The sequence below is a fragment of the Olea europaea genome, chromosome 5, assembly GCF_002742605.1.
Source record: "Olea europaea var. sylvestris chromosome 5, O_europaea_v1, whole genome shotgun sequence".
NCBI lineage: Eukaryota > Viridiplantae > Streptophyta > Magnoliopsida > Lamiales > Oleaceae > Olea > Olea europaea.
This window is the reverse complement of record NC_036241.1, coordinates 12,201,849-12,219,833: the sequence shown is the minus strand read 5'-3', so window position 1 is coordinate 12,219,833 and position 17,985 is coordinate 12,201,849. Positions and strand designations below refer to the sequence as shown.

The 17,985-nt window shown below is 32.0% G+C and overlaps 2 protein-coding genes across 4 annotated transcripts; one reads left to right on the top strand and one right to left on the bottom strand.

Moving 5' to 3' along the window:
- Window positions 1–527: 527 nt before the first annotated feature.
- On the top strand, window positions 528–8,447 carry LOC111394670 (2-carboxy-1,4-naphthoquinone phytyltransferase, chloroplastic). Of its 3 annotated transcripts, XM_023020600.1 has the most exons (13): window positions 579–604; window positions 781–846; window positions 1,808–2,060; window positions 3,681–3,784; window positions 4,086–4,157; window positions 5,429–5,567; window positions 6,485–6,591; window positions 6,666–6,756; window positions 6,845–6,883; window positions 6,968–7,078; window positions 7,204–7,269; window positions 7,946–8,092; window positions 8,224–8,447. In XM_023020600.1, exons 3-12 carry the CDS (start codon window positions 1,914–1,916, stop codon window positions 8,078–8,080), a joined length of 1,011 nt encoding a protein of 336 aa, XP_022876368.1. In that variant the 5' UTR covers window positions 579–604; window positions 781–846; window positions 1,808–1,913; the 3' UTR covers window positions 8,081–8,092; window positions 8,224–8,447. The 3 variants fall into 3 exon arrangements, with proteins under 3 accessions (XP_022876367.1, XP_022876366.1, XP_022876368.1); XM_023020598.1 differs by having other exon boundaries at window positions 529–846; XM_023020599.1 differs by lacking the exon at window positions 4,086–4,157 and having other exon boundaries at window positions 528–846.
- Window positions 8,448–8,546: 99 nt separating this feature from the next.
- On the bottom strand, window positions 8,547–11,096 carry LOC111394673 (peptidyl-prolyl cis-trans isomerase FKBP12-like). The gene is made up of 4 exons (XM_023020601.1): window positions 10,887–11,096; window positions 10,705–10,766; window positions 10,081–10,133; window positions 8,547–8,836 (listed from the first exon to the last, which is right to left on the bottom strand). The coding sequence occupies exons 1-4, from the start codon at window positions 11,006–11,008 to the stop codon at window positions 8,735–8,737; spliced, it is 339 nt and encodes a 112-aa protein (XP_022876369.1). The 5' UTR covers window positions 11,009–11,096; the 3' UTR covers window positions 8,547–8,734.
- Between the last annotated feature and the right edge of the window lie 6,889 nt (window positions 11,097–17,985).

Sequence of the window (17,985 nt, the reverse complement as noted above, 5' to 3'; positions counted from 1 at the left end):
TTGACAAATTTTTTTAGGGAATTGATATTACCGCTTTGACCGCCACCTCAACATTTGCTTTCATGGCTTTTCAATTCTCCATCATTTTGGTGGGAATTGGTTTTTCATATTTTCTTTTTTTAATTTTTTGTAATTGAAACAAATTTTAAGACAATTGTAAAAAAAGATATCCCTTAAATTGACAAATTTCATATAAAATAAAGTCAAATGAATACTAAAAGATAAATGATTTTTGAATTTTTTTATTTTCTTGAAATTTTATTTTATTTTTATTTTTTAGCAATGAAAACAAGTTTTAAAAACAATTGTAAAAAGAGTATCTCTTAAATTAACAATTGTTATGGAAAATAAAGTTAAACGAATACAAAAAAAATACTTTTATTTAAATATTTTTCACTGATAATTTTCAATAAAATAATTTTCAGACAATTTAATTCCTGCACGTGAGAAAGATTAGTAGGCTTGTGGGGGCCTTGTCTCTCTTTTTATGCAAACATGTCTAGGACTCGGCGTCAGTGGTCATGAAAAGATAATAGATAAGACTACAATAATCTCCAGCAAATTTTTTCTTCCTTGCCCAGTTTTTTCAACTTTTTAACCATCGGTCTGCATTTTTTTCTTTCGCTTTTGTTTGAAGAATTTCTAATTTTACACGAATTCCGTATTTATTCAAATAATGCGTCTTTTGATTCTTGAATTCAAGTCTATCTCATAGTTAAAAATTTAAAATCATAATAAATTGAAGTAATAGGCAATGGCAGCCATAGCCACATTCTGCAGTACAAATCATGGGTCTGGCATCAAGAAACTAAACGATTACCTCCTGAACAAGCAGAGTACTACGAGGCAAGTGTTATTTATCTATATTCTCTGTTGAATTTTGTGAAATTACGTGTAAAAGAATATGATGTAATTGGGTCGGTATTAGAGGATATGCTTTTTAGAATTTGATGTATTAGAGGTGGAATTGGAGAACAATAACTATTGATTTTGTTGGAATATTTAGTTTAGTTTTAGGTGTTATTTTAACTCTGAGATGGAAAATTGTGATTGATAAAATTTAGTTCCTTAATGTCACTTTTGGAAGGGAAGATTTGATACCACTGACAATAGTATCTAGGTGGAAAAATAAGCTAAAAGATGCCCCTCATGGTGGTCGAGTTGGTGGAGTAGATGAGCTCAGAGGCCTTCGATCAGGAGTTCGATTCCCTCTACCAATACTTTTTCAGTCGAGTCTGTTGCATCAGGCTTGCCTAGTGCGGTTTACCTGACTGACGGTTTGCAGGAGAACAATAACTATTGATTTTGTTGGAATATTTAGTTTAGTTTTAGGTGTTATTTTAACTCTGAGATGGAAAATTGTGATTGGTAAAATTTAGTTCCTTAATGTCACTTTTGGAAGGGAAGATTTGATACCACTGACAATAGTATCTAGGTGGAAAAATAAGCTAAAAGATGCCCCTCATGGTGGTCGAGTTGGTGGAGTAGGTGAGCTCAGAGGCCTTCGATCAGGAGTTCGATTCACTCTACCAATACTTTTTCAGTCGAGTCTGTTGCATCAGGCTTGCCTAGTGCGGTTTACCTGACTGACGGTTTGCAGGCTATTGCGTCAGTCCTAGAATTTACCCAATGCGCACCCGAAGGGTAGCGACTGTGAGTGTCCTGTCATCAAAAAAAAAAAAATTTAATAAGCTAAAAGATTGGTTTTCCCCTTTGAAAAGTAAATATTGTGCCCATAATTCTAAAAGATTGGCTTTTTCCTCTTTGAAAAGTAAATATTATGAAGACTCATGCCCTTCAATTTCAGGACTCATCCAGTATTCTCCATTCCAGATTCAAGGCAAAGATTATTATGCTATAATGGTAGCAACAAAAATACACACACTAGACAACTAAAATCTAAGCCAAATCATATGCGTCTTGGAAATTTACTCAAGTGTAGAGCAGTGAATGATAATGTAGCAGCTGAAGAGGAGAAGAAAGAAGATATTTCCCAGGCTACTTTGTTATGGAGAGCCGTCAAATTGCCAATATATTCGGTCGCCTTGGTTCCTCTAACGGTAAGTGCATTGTTTCGTAATGTGTACATAACTTTTTCAGTTACCAAGTTATATGTTTTTATCCATAACCACTTCTCTTTGATAAAGACGAGGAGATAAATGGTGAATTATCTCTCAATGCATGCCTCTTGTGAATTTGGACATGCTTGTACCTAGTACAATTGGATGACTCTCTCAAACTTATTCCGGTGTGACTGCTTGCATTTAATCAAATTACAATTAAATAGTGGAAGATTTGTTAGGAGTCTGGCTAGTACCAAGCAGAAGAACAAATTGGGATGTTGTGAAAATTAAATTTGAGAAAATTTAGAGAGGAAATTGAGATTTTAAAGATGAAAACAATACATGATTGTGGGAGTACTGTACCACCATCCTCAAAGTCGATCACTCCAAAGAATAGATTGTTGCAAGCCTGACCCTTGAGTAGAATAATGTAACTGAGTGAACACATTAAACCATCTCTTTACTTGGTAAGTTAATTCCAAAGGAAACACGATAAAAGGGGATTAGTGAGACCTCCAGGAACAACTATATATCTACCAAACAAAACACGCTTCACTTATAGGAGACACCCTCTCCACATAGTTGTCACTATTCTACAAATAATGGTGCCTAACAGCCATCTTTTTAGCGCACACAATCTGCTGAAGTAATTCTTAGCTTACAATAGCAACTATAGAAATTTAATGCTCACTTCAGTGTTGAGAGTGTAACAAGTGAGGAACCACATCAGTGTCAAGTATATCTCGGCAAAAAGCAGTCCACGTCATCATTACAATATTTATTCTTCTTTTTCAAAAGTGGTTTAGGATTTATTTTAATTATCTTTTCTTGTATTTGATTTAATTCTCCATGTAGTTACTAGATTTACATTAAAATATTGTTGTATTTATTATTTTGGTAATTTTCCTATTTTTCTAGGTGTTTTATAGTATAAATAGCAGCATAAGTTTCAAGTTGTGCAAACAATACTTTTAAATTCTCCCTACAATTTTTCTCACCTCTTTCTTTTTCCAGTTTTGCATCTGGCATACTTCAGGATGAGCCTAAGTGGAGCAAAATTTAGGGGAAGATATAATTTATTTTTAGAAGGATATTTAATATTTTCAAGCAATATAAAATTTGTAAGACCTGGTCTCATGATCCACTTACTTTTTTTCTTATTTTGTTCATAAACTTGAAGGAGAAGATGCTAGACAATTATGTAAATAATAGTGGTCCTACTAATCATATAGTTTTTTATCAGCTCAAGAATTAGTGCATTGATGTTACGAAATCAATCTATTACAACCCTCTCCTTTAATGTTGAAGACTATGAGGGATATAAAATCATAAGTTAAAAAACTTTCCTGAAGACAATTGAAAACAAAATGTTTTAGATAAATTAGAACTATAATGTATAAGCAGAATGTCCATTTAGTCATGGTTGGAATGACAATGATAGTAGTCACTGTTTAGGATTATATAGCTAATATTCTCACCAGAATACAAACGGACAACTAATTCTGGTTTTTGTTTAGTTCATCTTTAGAATCAAACTTTTAGTGGCTCATGCATGTCTTTCTATTATGGCAAACGATAGATAATGTTTGTGTTTGCAAAATTTGTTTCTGCATGTAGGTAGGAAGTGCAGCTGCCTATTTGCAGACTGGTGTACATTTTGCCAGGCGATATTTTATTCTCTTGGCTTCTTCAGTTTTAATTATCACTTGGCTCAACTTAAGGTGAGAAACTTACAATTACCTCACTTTATATATGATACTAACTTTGAAAAAAGAGCATTCCATATGGAATATAAATCTGTTTAAAATGTGAAGAAACAAAAGGTATTCCTCCATTGAAATGTACAGCTGCTTGTTTAGTGAACTTATTTTGCTTCATTAGTTTCTTGTGGCTCATTAGCCAGTAGAAGAATTAAGATATTTTTACTATTTAACGCTATTCTGTATTATATATTTTGAAAGTGGTCTTTTGGTGTTGCTGAGTGGATGTTCTGCTGTTTACTTACATGTTTATTATGGGCAGCAACGACGTTTATGATTTTGATACAGGAGCAGATAAAAACAAGAAGGAATCAGTTGTAAATATAGTTGGCAGGTGATGATTGATTCCGTATCAAACTGTTACTCTTCAGTCAATTTTATTTTCAGCTCTATGCTGCTCTCCTTATTGTTTTGGACTATGTTGCTCCACCTTGGGTACAGACTCCTAGTCGGATCATTTTTCTTCTAAGACTAAGGATATAGGATACTACTAAAAAGGATCCAAATTTAAGCATGGGTATGCGAGTACACTTAGAAACATAATTTTTTTAAGACTATTACATACTGATAATTTTAGATGTATTTTTTAATAATTGTAGCATTAAATAAGCTTGGTTTCATGCCTTAATATTGGTCTTATGCCTCAAAATCAGTTTTATTGCTTTAATAATCGTGGGCCTACTCTTTATTTCCCAGCAACTTCTGCTTCCTCCGTGGTGATCCCATTTCCACGTTTATGCCCCGTCCACTTCTAAATGGAAGGATTCGACATGGGATTCATACCCATATCCATGTAATAGTATCGACATGGGTACGTCGTCTAAACCGAAGAGTCTTGATCAACATTTCTTGTAAGAAAATAACAACAAGAAGTTGATCTGCACATCATCCGTGCTCACTTGAAAAATTAGCAACGTTGACCAAAAAACTAATTGAAATCAATTTTAGGAAATATATGGCAAGCGGGAATGATAGATACCTAGAAACAAGTTATATGAGTCATCGAGAATCTGAAGTCAAACCAGGTTGTACTACCTAGAGAAATCCTACTAGCCAGTTTTCTAAACATTTTTCGATTAATAAGGATTATTTCATTTCCATAATTGGACTATTTTGATTTCTGTTAGATGATCACCTTTTTTGCCTATTGTTTCATTCTAGATTTCCACATAAATAAATAGGCAATAGTCATGTATAAGTTCAGCAGCATTTATGTAAACTGAACTGTACAATCAATAGAATTTAAACCCAGACTAAAAAGAACATGGATAAAGTCATCAAGGTTGAGGCATTTTCTGAGATCTAAAAGTGACATGCATAAGTGCAATCTAGTATGCTAGTATATTCTCCACGGAGCTTGAAAAATAAACTATTCTCCACAGATACCAGTATTAACTATGTATATTTCAATGTAATCATTATCGTCTATATAAACTATTATTAATTAGTATCCCTTTAATTTGCATAATGGTGGTGAATAATATGTTGTAAGACGAATTTTGAAGAAATGTCCAGACAGTTGTACTAAGCCTGTTATTCATTTATGTATCTTGTTTAGTATATGGTTCGCAGTTGGCTCAGTATGTCTTGTGTTGTTCTATAAAGTCGTACAGGGACGCTCATTGTTGCTTGTTTATTACTTGTTCTTGGTTTCGTCGGCCTTACTTGGGTATCTGTGGAGGCTGGAAGTATGCATTCCTTATTACTACTTGCTTCTGCAGTTATTTGCGGGTACATATACCAGGTACAATTAATTCAGTTGGTATCTAGAAAGTTGTAAATTTTCACATATTGCAGTCCGGTTTTCTTCAAGAAACTATATATTTTACTTATTATGCATATTGCATTTCAGAAATTTATTGAATTAATATCAGCAGTCACTAAACATCAATTATCTATCTTGAATTTACTAGCTCATTAGCAAGTGAGATAGCCGCCTTCCTTCCACTGGTGCATTTTGAGTTTCAGAACATTATTCTCCCAAGTATATTTTTATGTCCGAGAACAAGGCTTTTTTCAGCACACTTATAGATGCTGCGTCCCTCAGATATCATATGTTCACTCTTGTTTCAGAAATAAGCACACAAAAGTAGCAAAAGAACTATTTTTTAAGTAAATGATCAGTGTGAAATTGATGCAAGCCAGCCGTGATGTCTTGCCCTGCTACATAATGAAGGAGAAGACCGGATTTATTTACCCCAATCTTGTCCATTTGAACTCTTCTTTCTTTTTCTATTTTCTTAGTCTCCTTGCCTCCCTTTCTCCTTCCCTCCTTTAAAGTCCTCGGAAAGAAAGCACAACTCTGGGCTTATATTTTTTGTGTAAGTGCTATTCCATCTTCACTTCCATATACAAGTTTTATCACCCTTTACTTAATCTAACATTTCAACATTATTTAAAGATTATTTCACCACTTTGTTGGGACCCATTTGTTCTTCTTTTCTAATTTCAAATGTTCTGGTATTTTTTATAAACGTCCTGAGGAACTTTACTCACAATTGTGGCATTCCATTTGTTCCATCTGAGAATACATGCATCCGCTTCGCTTATAGCTCTTGTAACTTATTTACACATTTTCTTAGTGAATCATTGCTCATTGTACTGGATATGTTTACTGTGCAATATACCAGATTTTCATGTTCTGTAAAAACTGTGTTGCAGTGTCCACCATTTCGTTTAAGTTACCAAGGACTGGGAGAACCTTTGTGCTTTTCGGCATTTGGCCCATTTGCCACTACTGCTTTTTATTCGCTTCAGTGTGGCACAAGGTTGCATGTGATTACTTGCAATTCTGATGATTAAACTCATATCTACTCTATACTAATTTCTTGTATTATGACAGTGAGCTGACAATTAATGGCACGATCATCTCTGCGTCTCTTCTTGTTGGTTTTACGACATCCTTGATCCTCTTCTGCAGTCATTTCCATCAGGTTTTAACTCTCCCGCTCTATTTACATATTACATTTTTAGGGATCTTTATTCTCTTTCTTTGGCTGACAAGAAGAACGAACGACACAGATAGAGGAGGATAAGGCTGTTGGGAAGATTTCGCCTTTGGTGAGTACACACATGTTGAAAGTATAAGCTTTAAAAGACGAAGTTGAAGGAGCCATTTACGAATCCTTTTATGTTGAAATTTAGGTTAGGCTCGGTACTGAAGCAGGTTCAAAGGTAGTAAAATTGGCAGTGGTGACAATTTATTCACTTCTGTTTGTTCTAGGACTTGGACAAATAATTCCTTTCTCAAGTGTTGTAAGTCTTTCCAACTTCTATGTTCTAATCATAGCAATTTTTTCTTAAGATATCACGGCCATATTTTTTCTATTCCTACATTTTTCATTGTACTCTTATTTATTTGAATCATGGTTCTTGTGTAGATTCTTTGTGCTTTGACAGTGCCAATGGGAAATTCAGTAGTTAGCTACGTTGAGGAGAACCACAAGGTGCGTAAGGTTTCCTTGAATGAACTTCCTCTAACTTGGCTTTTATAGTTCAATAATTTTACATATATTGAGTGCTTCATGGTTTTGAGCACACCTTAGTATTGTGTAATTTAATGAATGCTTTGTACATTCCAAGAGTCTATTTGGCATAACTTTTGAAAAGTTAAAAAGGGCTTTTGAAATCCAAAAGCTGCTTTTGAATCCGTTTGGCTCATTTTATAAAAGTGTACATTTTAATTATAAAAACTTTTAGAGGAAGGTGGTCTAATGTTACTTTTTTTAAAAGCACTTCTGGAATATGAAGCTCTTTTAAAAATTGGTTTCCAAACAAAACTTAAGATGATTTTCTTTAAAAGTTCAGAAATCAAAAGTAAAAGGTCATGCCAAACGAGCCCAAGTCTAGTTTCATCTAAAGTAAACTACATCCTTCAATCACTATGCTCATGTGCCGGTACATGTACAATTTTTATAAATTAGTGGTGGCAAGACTCAAAGCCAGTACTATGATATCATGTTGAATCACTTCATTAAAAGCTTAAATATTTAGAAAGGGAACACTTTATTTTGCCTTCAACATTCTGATTCCAAGACTTCAATTTGATGTTGCCAAACACGAGTTCTATATATGGGGTCAAGTGGTATTTCTAATTATGGATTCTAAATTAAAATGTCACAGGACAAAACAAAGATCTTCATGGCTAAGTATTACTGTGTGAGATTGCACACTTTATTTGGAGCAGCACTGGCTGCTGGAATGGTAGCTGCTAGAATGTTTGCTAGAAAACAACTTCCCTATGCAGTCATCCTTTAAGTTTTTTATCAGGTGAGAATCATTCGAATATTACATATTTCACATTATTAGGCATCCCACATATTTAATTTATCTTATCTGAGTTACTTTTGAATCATTTATTTGACACTGGTCCAATCATCCATGTCTGTCATTTTCCTCAGGAATTTCAAAGAATTGTATGCTCCAGTCTTGGGGGATGCTCATCTCAGTCAAACACCATTTTCCCCTCTTCATCAAGCATCCGGAGGAGCTGCTTATGGCACATCGACCAAGTTCTTTGGTTTTTGTATTTAGCCCTTGTTTGAGGTCCATTCTTTTCATAAGAATGAATTATTGAATAGTATATCGATGAAAAATATATAGATAAAAAATAAGAAAACATTTTGAATTTGCATGTAATATTATTTTATTGAAAAATGTATGGTTGAAATGTTGTTAAAGTCCTTTTTAAAAATGTATTTTTTAACAGGACTGAAACAAGGGTTTAGTATCAAAATTCCACAATTACAAAGGCAGGGTTCCATTTTTAACAATCTGAAAATCAATAAAAGATGTTGGTTTTCTACACACGTAATCATTTCCCAAACAAGTCATGTAGCATGTTCAACAATCTTGATTATTAAACATAAGTAACCAAACTTCCTCAATCACTCAATAAATCTGATATGCCAGTCACTCCGCACTTAAAACTTCAATCTCAAAAACCAGAGCTGAGTTGGGCTGAATGCCCCATGCTGGAAATCCGCCAGGGCCATAGGCATAGTCGGGAGAGCACTGTAAAAAATTAATAAAGCTAAAATCAACACCTCCTCCTAGGTTGTTAACCATAGATTTAGCAAGAGATTAATTATGCAAGCAGGGAAGAACAATCACTCGGAAAAGGAAAAGAAGGGGTTGATCTTAAGCAACGATGAATTCCAACAATAGTGAGGACGAGTAGATGATATAATAATGACAATAGCAAGAAATCAAATTCTAAATGTAGAAATATAAAAAGGCAGACCCTCTCTCCATCGAAAGAAATGAGATTATAAAAAAATGTACTATCAACGAATTTTCAAAATCTCATACCATGATGTATCTGGATAAGAGAATGATTTTTTTCCGTGTCTCATGATATGGCTTTTTATTTAGAATATGGTTTTTTTAATACAAATAAGAGAAACTCTGTTAAGGATTTTTTTTCCCCTTTTTTTATTCATCAAAAAAAAAAAAAAACCATATGACGTATCTGTATAAGTCAATGATCTTTTTCCGTGTTTCAGAATACAGTTTGTAAATACGAATAAGAGAAACTCTATTAAGGATTTTTTTTCCTTTTTTTTTTTTTAATTCATCAAAAAAAAAAAAAAGAGTTTTTCGAGGGCGAATCAAAAAATAATTGCGAAAAGAAAAAAGAATCAATAAGACAAATTGAAAGAAAAACAGAAAAAAAGGTAGGTCCAGCAAAAGTTGACCTCTTACTTAAGAATTTCGATTACAATGGAGAACTGAAGTATGAGCCATAATAGTGGTGGGAGTAAGAAAGCAAGAGAGAGGGTGCATTCAGAATTACTTTAGAAAGCTTAAACAAATACACAAGCAGCAAGTAATGATAGAAAACCTACTACGAAAATTCTTCCACAAGTGAGCTAGAATTAGAAGCTTGCTCAAATCAGGCATTTTCATTTCTATATTGAAGATATGTTTACAAAGTTGTCCCCATTATTGATGGCAATAATTCTAGATACCATAGTTAAACAATTACTCGAATCAATGAGTCAAATTCATTTTGATGCTTCTGTACTCCTCACCTCATAAAAGTTTGAATAACAGATAAGCTGAAATTCAGAGCTTAAGAACAAGAGAAGCATATATTTTGACTGGTTTCCAGATAAATGTCTGATATGTTCTCAAAATATGTCAACTTACCACCAATTTCCTACTAGAGCTATAGTCATTAAATGCAAATTGGATTTAATTAATTCAGCAAATGACATTTATCTACATGAGAATGAATCCATGCATTTGAATATTACCCGTAATCGAGCAACTTCTCCCATTTGCATTCCCAACACACCTTCATCCCATCCTGTGAAAAAAGGTGCTACATAATTGAGAACTTAAAGAACAAATGAATTTCGCATCAGCAATTTCAGAAAGTGTTTTTTCATGCTAGCAAAAGCATTAGCTACATGGCATATACAACAAAATGATATCTTGATGATACCAATTACAATACATGGTGCAATTTAATGAGTTAAAAAATAAATTAACTAAAATGCATGAAAATATTTCTTCACAACAAAATTTGCAACATATCTAGAACCCGTTTCCACGTACTGTAAAAGACAAAACTGATAGAACTAGTTCACAACCAAATCTTTAGAATTAGGATTTTCTCTAGGAATTTTTCAGAGTCAAATATCTCATAACATCCATGCACCTAAATTCGTTCAGCTCTTCCAAATTTTAGTCAAACCCATAGAAGATCTATACTTCCATTTCACATTTCCATTCAGTTAATTATCTTCCCATTAATTCTCTTCCCATCCTATCACAATCTCAAATCCCTATCATCCATTACTAATAATACAAGAAACACGCACTGAAAAACATATACAGAAAATTAAAAAATAATTTAAATTATCCCAAAAAGGTACCTTTGATAACTTTATCTTGACCAATTTGGAAAGAGAATGGCTTCTGCCCCGGATCCTTGGTGCTATTACCCAAAAATTCAAACTTAAATTGTTACTTACCTAAATTAATGGTAAAATCTGTATATATATAAGGCACGCACACACGCAGTATAACTCAAACTCTAAACAATATTTAAATTTACCTCCAGAATTTTTGAGAGAGATCACCATTTTTACCAAAACCAGTGCAGTGGACGGTGACTTTCTGTCCGGGTACTGGTTTGGGACCGGTGCCGGCGTTCAGAATTTCCTTTTCCACACCCATGACTCGATTTTCCTGTTTCAGGGTTAGGGTTTGTTCGTGAACAGTGCAGTGCTGTGCTGTGGAGTAGAGAGGGGACAACTTTGAAAATGGCTAGTAGATTCTTCCTATTTTTCACAATAGCCTTTCTTATCAAAAGTACTATATTGCCCTTAATGAAATTATTTGCAAGATTTATCTTATATCTTTAAGGAATTGTCAATCAGGTCCTATATCTATATTTTTCAATCTTTTGAACACCTTTAAATATTCTTTATATTTTAATAGTTCTTCAAAGATTATAGGTTGGTCTTTCTTATTTATATATCCTTTAAATAATCCTTCTGAAATTTCTTCTTGTATATCCGTATGTTTAGTTATAATATCTTCTACTTTTCTTATTTCTCTATAAGTTTTCACAGAATCAAATCTTATATTATTCTTACAACTAAAATCTATATCTCTATATATTTCTTTAATTTTTTCTTTACCAATAGGGAATATAACATCAGATTTTACATCTAATTTGAGCAGGAAAGAAACATCTTCTTCATCTAAAAATAAAATAAGATTTTTATCGTTATTAACAGTAGAAGTTGATGCTTGTGAATTACTCATCAAAGATAATTAAAGCATAAGCATGTAAAGATAAGTAAATAACTTACAGTAATCAAGTGGAAATAAACAGGTTTTCCCTCCAGTATGCTCTTATAGATGCTTTGCATGTACTTAATCAATCTTCTGAATCAAGTAAAGATTTAAAATGTCTTTGAAATCATTTGGGTCCACAACTGCTTCCGCAAAAAGCTTTTCAATTAAGGTTGCATTTCTCATTCTAGAAAACTAGCCGTGTTTCCACAGACACTATCTCACAGTATCCAGAGTCTCTGTTTTCACCTCTATCCAAACTCTTTTCAGAATCAAGTTCCTACTTGGAACGAAATTTTAAAAGATAACTCACACTCAAAGTGCTACAATTTTTTGTTAGAAAACTGCCCTTTTCCCCTAAACCATTTGTTAAAGACGGGTACTTTGGCATGGCTAACATCCATTCAAAATCAATATTTTGAAAATCTTTTAAAATCTCTATCTGTACTGCCGAGGAATCATGAGAAGATTAACGAAATCCTTTTATGGAAACTTTGTTGAACATAACAAACTTTACTTTGATATTCATAAACTGAAATTGTACATGCTTACAAACTATATTTACATACCTTTGGTACTCACCTTATGAAGTTTAGAACTCCATAAATGATTACCTTATTACACGCTTTCCTATCTTCAAGCTATCTAATATTTTTCTGAATACAAGTGGTGTATACAGATTACAAGAAATTTTTCTCTAATATGTTCTCAGAGAATAGAGATAGATTTTTCGAGCTCCTTTCCTTCTTCCTTCATGTCTCCTTTTATAGGAAAGTTTGGAATCTTATCTTGGATAGGTGTCTTCCACTTTCTTTGTTAGGTAACAAGGCATCTTATCTCCACCGAATTCTTCATTGTCTTCTTGCTATGTGGACCTCTCTTTTGAAAATTATGTGCCTTATCTTTTGAGTTTGTCTGCCACTTGTGTCAATTAGTAGGTAAGTGGTCACAATAATGGAGACTTTCTTATATTATTTCTTTGTCTTTAGTAGCCACAGTTTTTCTTTAATAAATTTCTTTATTAAAGTAGTGATAAAGGGCTACTTCAATCACCATCATTTCTCCATTTTTGAATCAAAGAATTCTGCAGGGAATTCTTCATCGTTAAGAGATGCTTGGCTCATATCTTCAACAACACAATATTCACAGTGGTGATCACTGTAATTCCAAAGTATCTTGCATAATTCCTTAGCCATATCTTCCGATCCATGTACTTGGTTGGATATAATTGCAGATAATAAATGGTCAAGATAACAAATATCTTCTTCTTTGGTATCCATTCTTGCATTGGAATAAATAATATGATCTTCAAATGGATAAACCCATATTTTTTCTTTCTCAGTGATTATCTGAGTTACATGTTCAAATATCTCTTTATACCCTTTGGCTCTTCTATAGGGCATCATATTAAGAATATCTTGATATCCAATTTTGACAACCTTTTGATTGGATGGTAAAAAATGTTGATTTGTTAGTCCCATTTTGATCACATGGAACGATGGATGCATATATTCAAGGACAGGATCCCATTCCATTGTTGCTGAATGGAATCTGATATATATATTTGTTGTTTTAACAACTTCAGTATATCTCTTGACAGCTTTCCTGATGTTGGCTGGAAGCTGAGCTATCTCTTTAAGATCTTTACTTGGATATATACAAAGTATATTTCCAATTTCAAAGCAATTTCGAACCCAGTTGGCTGGTGCTCCTGGATAAAAATTTATCTTATTATATTTTGAATAATGGAGAGTCTTCATCCACTTTCCAATCTCAAAATACCAATCTGAAAGAATATTAAAAATAACAATAAAGAATGTTACTTCTTCATGGTTATCTTTTCTGGGAATTTTTGCTTCGTGACATATTTTGACAATATCTCTTGGATCTATCCTTTCAATAGAAAGTTTAGATTGAGTTTGGCTCTGTGAAGAGCTACCTTCTTTTTTGATATCTTGAATATCTTTATTACCAATAATAGGTGTGAGTATTCCCTGTAAAGGGGTTCCTATTATCTTCTTTTCTTTCCCTTTATCCTCGGGAAGAGAGCTAGTATTCACAAGTCCCTGCGAAGGGATACTAGGTTTGGTACAAGTATCTTCTGCCTCAAGGGCTATATTTTTGCCTCGAAGATTATCTTGGATATTTTGAATTTGAGCTTCCAAATAGGAAACTTTTATTTCAAGTATCTGGACTTTCGTCCTTAGTTGTTCTAGCTCCATCCCTGCTAAGATAATCAGGAAAAAAGTTAGCTTTTCCTTTAATATATTCAATATCAAATTTGAAATATGAGAACCAAATTTGTATTCTAATAATATATCTATTAGCAATAGATGGATCAACATTATTTTTCAAAAATGCTTTAACTTGAGTATTATCAGTTCTAATCAAGAACTTCTTTGGTAATAAATAATCTTCGTATTTTTGAACTCCTCTTTTTACAGCAATAAGCTCTTTTCTATTCGTCTCATATCTTGTTTCAACTTCTTTAAATGTTCCTGATGTATATAAGGAAGCTTTGTAGTTGTTTTTTATCTTTGATTCAGGAAATTCTTGAAGCTTTTCTCCAATATGGGATTGCAATTGCAATTCTCCTTCTTTTATAAATAATCCTAAGAATTCTATTTCTGTTTTAGCTATCTCAGCTTTCTTTTGAGAAAGTGTAATACCATGTTTTTTCATAATATAACAGAATTTCTCAAGATGCTCAATATGTTCATCAATATTATTTGAATGAATAAGTAAATCATCTACATATGCAATACAAAAATGAGTAATTGGTTTGATTACCTCATCCATTCTTCTCTGAAATATCTGTGGTGCATTTTTCAACCCAAATGGCATTACATTCCATTCGTATTGTCCTAAAGGATTGGGGGTACTAAATGCAGTTAGTGGTTTACTTTCTTCTGTAAGCATAATTTGCCAAAACCCTGACTTACAATCAAATTTTGAAAATATCTTTTTGTTCTGTACTTGTTTAATAAGGGCATCCTTATTTGGTAAGTAGTATCCATTAAATTTGGTAACTTCATTTAATTTTTTGTAGTTTATTACCATTCTGGTTTTTCCTCTTTTTATCTCACTATGTTTTCTAACCATAAAGGCTGGGCTGCTATGTGGGCTTTTACTTGGTCTAATCAATCTGGCTTCTAGCAATTCTTTTATCTGGTTTTTAAATTCTTTTTGATCATCAACACTATATTTCATAGGTTTGACCCTTACTATAGTATCTAGATTAATTAATTCTATCTTTGCTTTTACTTTATCTGTATTCCATTTTTCTAATGGATTTTCAGAATATGTTTCAGAGATTTCTCTTTTCAATTTTTCTAACCTATTTTCTGTTGTTAATATTTTTAATACTGTAACTGGTTTAAATTTTTCTGTACTCCAACATCCACCACGCTGGGTTGAAGAACTCTGATATTTTATATCTCTATATGCAATTGTAACAGCTTTATTTATTTTTGGTGTAAATATTTTATGTGCACAAGGTGTTGTGAACATATACTTATCAATATATTGTGTAAATAGAGCATATTTTAATAGGAAATTTTGTCCTAATAAAATATCACATCCAATTGTGGTTGACATATATATTGTATCAACAAATACTTCTCTAAAGGAGATTAGAAAAGGTACTTGATTAGCATACTTGCTGTATATTACCTTATTTCCACCTGCTGTTGTAGCAATTACCACCTTCTTTGAATTATATTTCCAATATTCAGATGGCAATACATTTGGTAAGCATAAGCTTATTGTACTTCCTGTATCTAAGTAAGCATGGAATTTAATTCTACAATAATCTTTTATATTGAGTGTAATTTCAATATATGGACTCATGGGATTAGTACTTATTACTCTTTCCATGATAATAATGATTTCATATTTTAATCTATTCTTTAAATAATAATTGGATTATCATCAACTGTTATTTTCAAATATCCTTGGCAGATTTTATAAGGACTATATTTTTCAAGAAAGTTCATTCCTAATAGAATAGGTGAACGATTCACTCCATATAATTCATCTTTATATAGAATTATTTCATTAGTATATTCTTTCTGATCCTCTCCTACAAGTATAAGAGGGAATTTAACATATTTTCTTATTTCAAGATTATTTCCCAAATAATCCTTAAATATATATGGTTCTGGTATTTCAAAGTCTATTAAATGACCAACAAACTTGGCATTTACATGGCTTTTATCTGCTCCAGTGTCTATGAGAACAAGAAGATTTTTCTTAAATCTTTCTTGGTTTACGTATCTTGTCTTAATGTAATATTGTAAACTTGATGGTTCAGCAATACTTAAATTTTTAAGTCTACTTATCCTAGAGTCTTGTCTAGAGAGAAATCTTGCGATAAGATTATCTCCTTCTAAGCTGACACTATTTCTTCTTATTAATTTTCCTTCAGAATTAATTTCTTTTGCTTGTTTATGGAAATCAAGCATTATTTGTTCTGGTATCGTTACTTCATGTTCTTGATATTTCCTAGGAGGTATATATTGTGCTAATTCCTCAAAATCTTTATGTATGATTATGTTATCAGTTATTTTCCTTAAATTGTGATGATGGCTAGTACTAAAAGCAAAAATTGATTTTATGCTTATACTAATAGCCTTACTTCTTCGTAACATCTTTAAGTTTCCAATTCTATAGTATAGATTGAAACTTTGTCCAATATTTTCATCACTTAATGTTATTGCATAATTTGGTTTTACTGTAAATATTATCTTTTGATAGACTAAGTTTCCTACAACTGTTCTTAATAGAGCATCAATAGGATCTTGTAAGATTCTATTATCCATACAATATATTTCTATTGGTATATTCATTTCTTCTCTAAAGAATCCTTTTACCATAATCTGGACTCCTCCTAATTCAATACATTTTAATTTGTTCCTAACATTTTCTGGGATTTTGGATAGTTTTTGTTTTACCCATTCTTTTGTAATTATAGGTATTCTTGCTTTTCCTATGGTATCTTCTATATTAATAGACATTTCTTTATAATTCATACTAACAATTGTTTTATTTACCCTTGGTAAAATTCCTAGGAATCCTTGATGAAATACATCTTTTTCTTGTAAATCTAATATCTTCTTAGTAATTCCTACGTATTTTTTAATGTCAAAAGTAATCTCTTGATTAATACCTTCTATGGAATCTTCAACTTCTTCAGTTGTTTCTATTTCTATTTCTGATTGTTGTATCTCTTGATTTATATATATAATTTCCTCATAATCTTCTTCTTCTGATGAGGATGTATCTAATTCATAGATACTACTACATTCACTACTTAAATCTCCAAAATATTCAATTGGTTCTATATCACTATCTTCTTGGAATTTTTCGTAAATTCTAAGAGTTTTTATATTTTGTCTATCTTTCTTTTTAGGACATTGAGGGGCAATGTGTCCTTCTTCATTACAAATAAAACATCTACATTTTTTTATATATCTTGGTTTAGATTTCTTATTACAATTTCTTTTCTTGAAATATTTTTTATGTGGTTTAAAATTCTTTTTACTGAATTTTTTATAATTCTTGAATTTTCTTTTATATTTCTTATATAGTTTAAACTTCTTTTTATAGCATCCAAATTGTTCTACTTGGCCATTATCTTTGTAGCAACATAATGAATTTTTTCTTATTTTATAAGCTTTCTTATTTTCTAGTGCTTCTCTACACCACATACTTATCATTCTTTTTGTAAATTCAATTCTACTTCCAAGACTATCTATTTCAACTCCTTCCTCTTTTCCTAAAGACAATAATTTCTCATATTCTTTTAGTAACTTAATTCCCCATGGGAATGGTAACTTTGTAAAGTAAGATCTTAAAATAGGTTTATTTTCTTGATAATCTCCTTGGTTTAATATATAGTATAATTCTTCAAATTTACATGTATATCTTTCTAACTCACACATATCACATATCTTTAAATTTTCCATTGCAATCATTCCTTGGTTATATTCTTCTTGTGTTCTTTCTTCTTCATTAGAAATATGTCTATTTCCTAGAAATTCTATTCTTAAGATTTTCTCAAATCTTTTTAGTATTTCTTGTATATTTTGTTCATTTAAGGAATTTCTATTGTCTAATACTTCAGTTCTATTTACTCCATATTTTACACCTCCTTTGATGGTTTCTGATAACTTTCTCCACCATTCAGAGACAGTTCCTCTAAATGTATATTCTATAAATCCAAAGGCCGTATATGTTTCCCATTTATTAAATTGTATAGCTAAATCTGTACTTTTTATCCATGTTTCAATAGCTTTATTTTTATATACACAATCTAAATCCAACCATATTCCTGTTGTGTGGATTGGTTCATT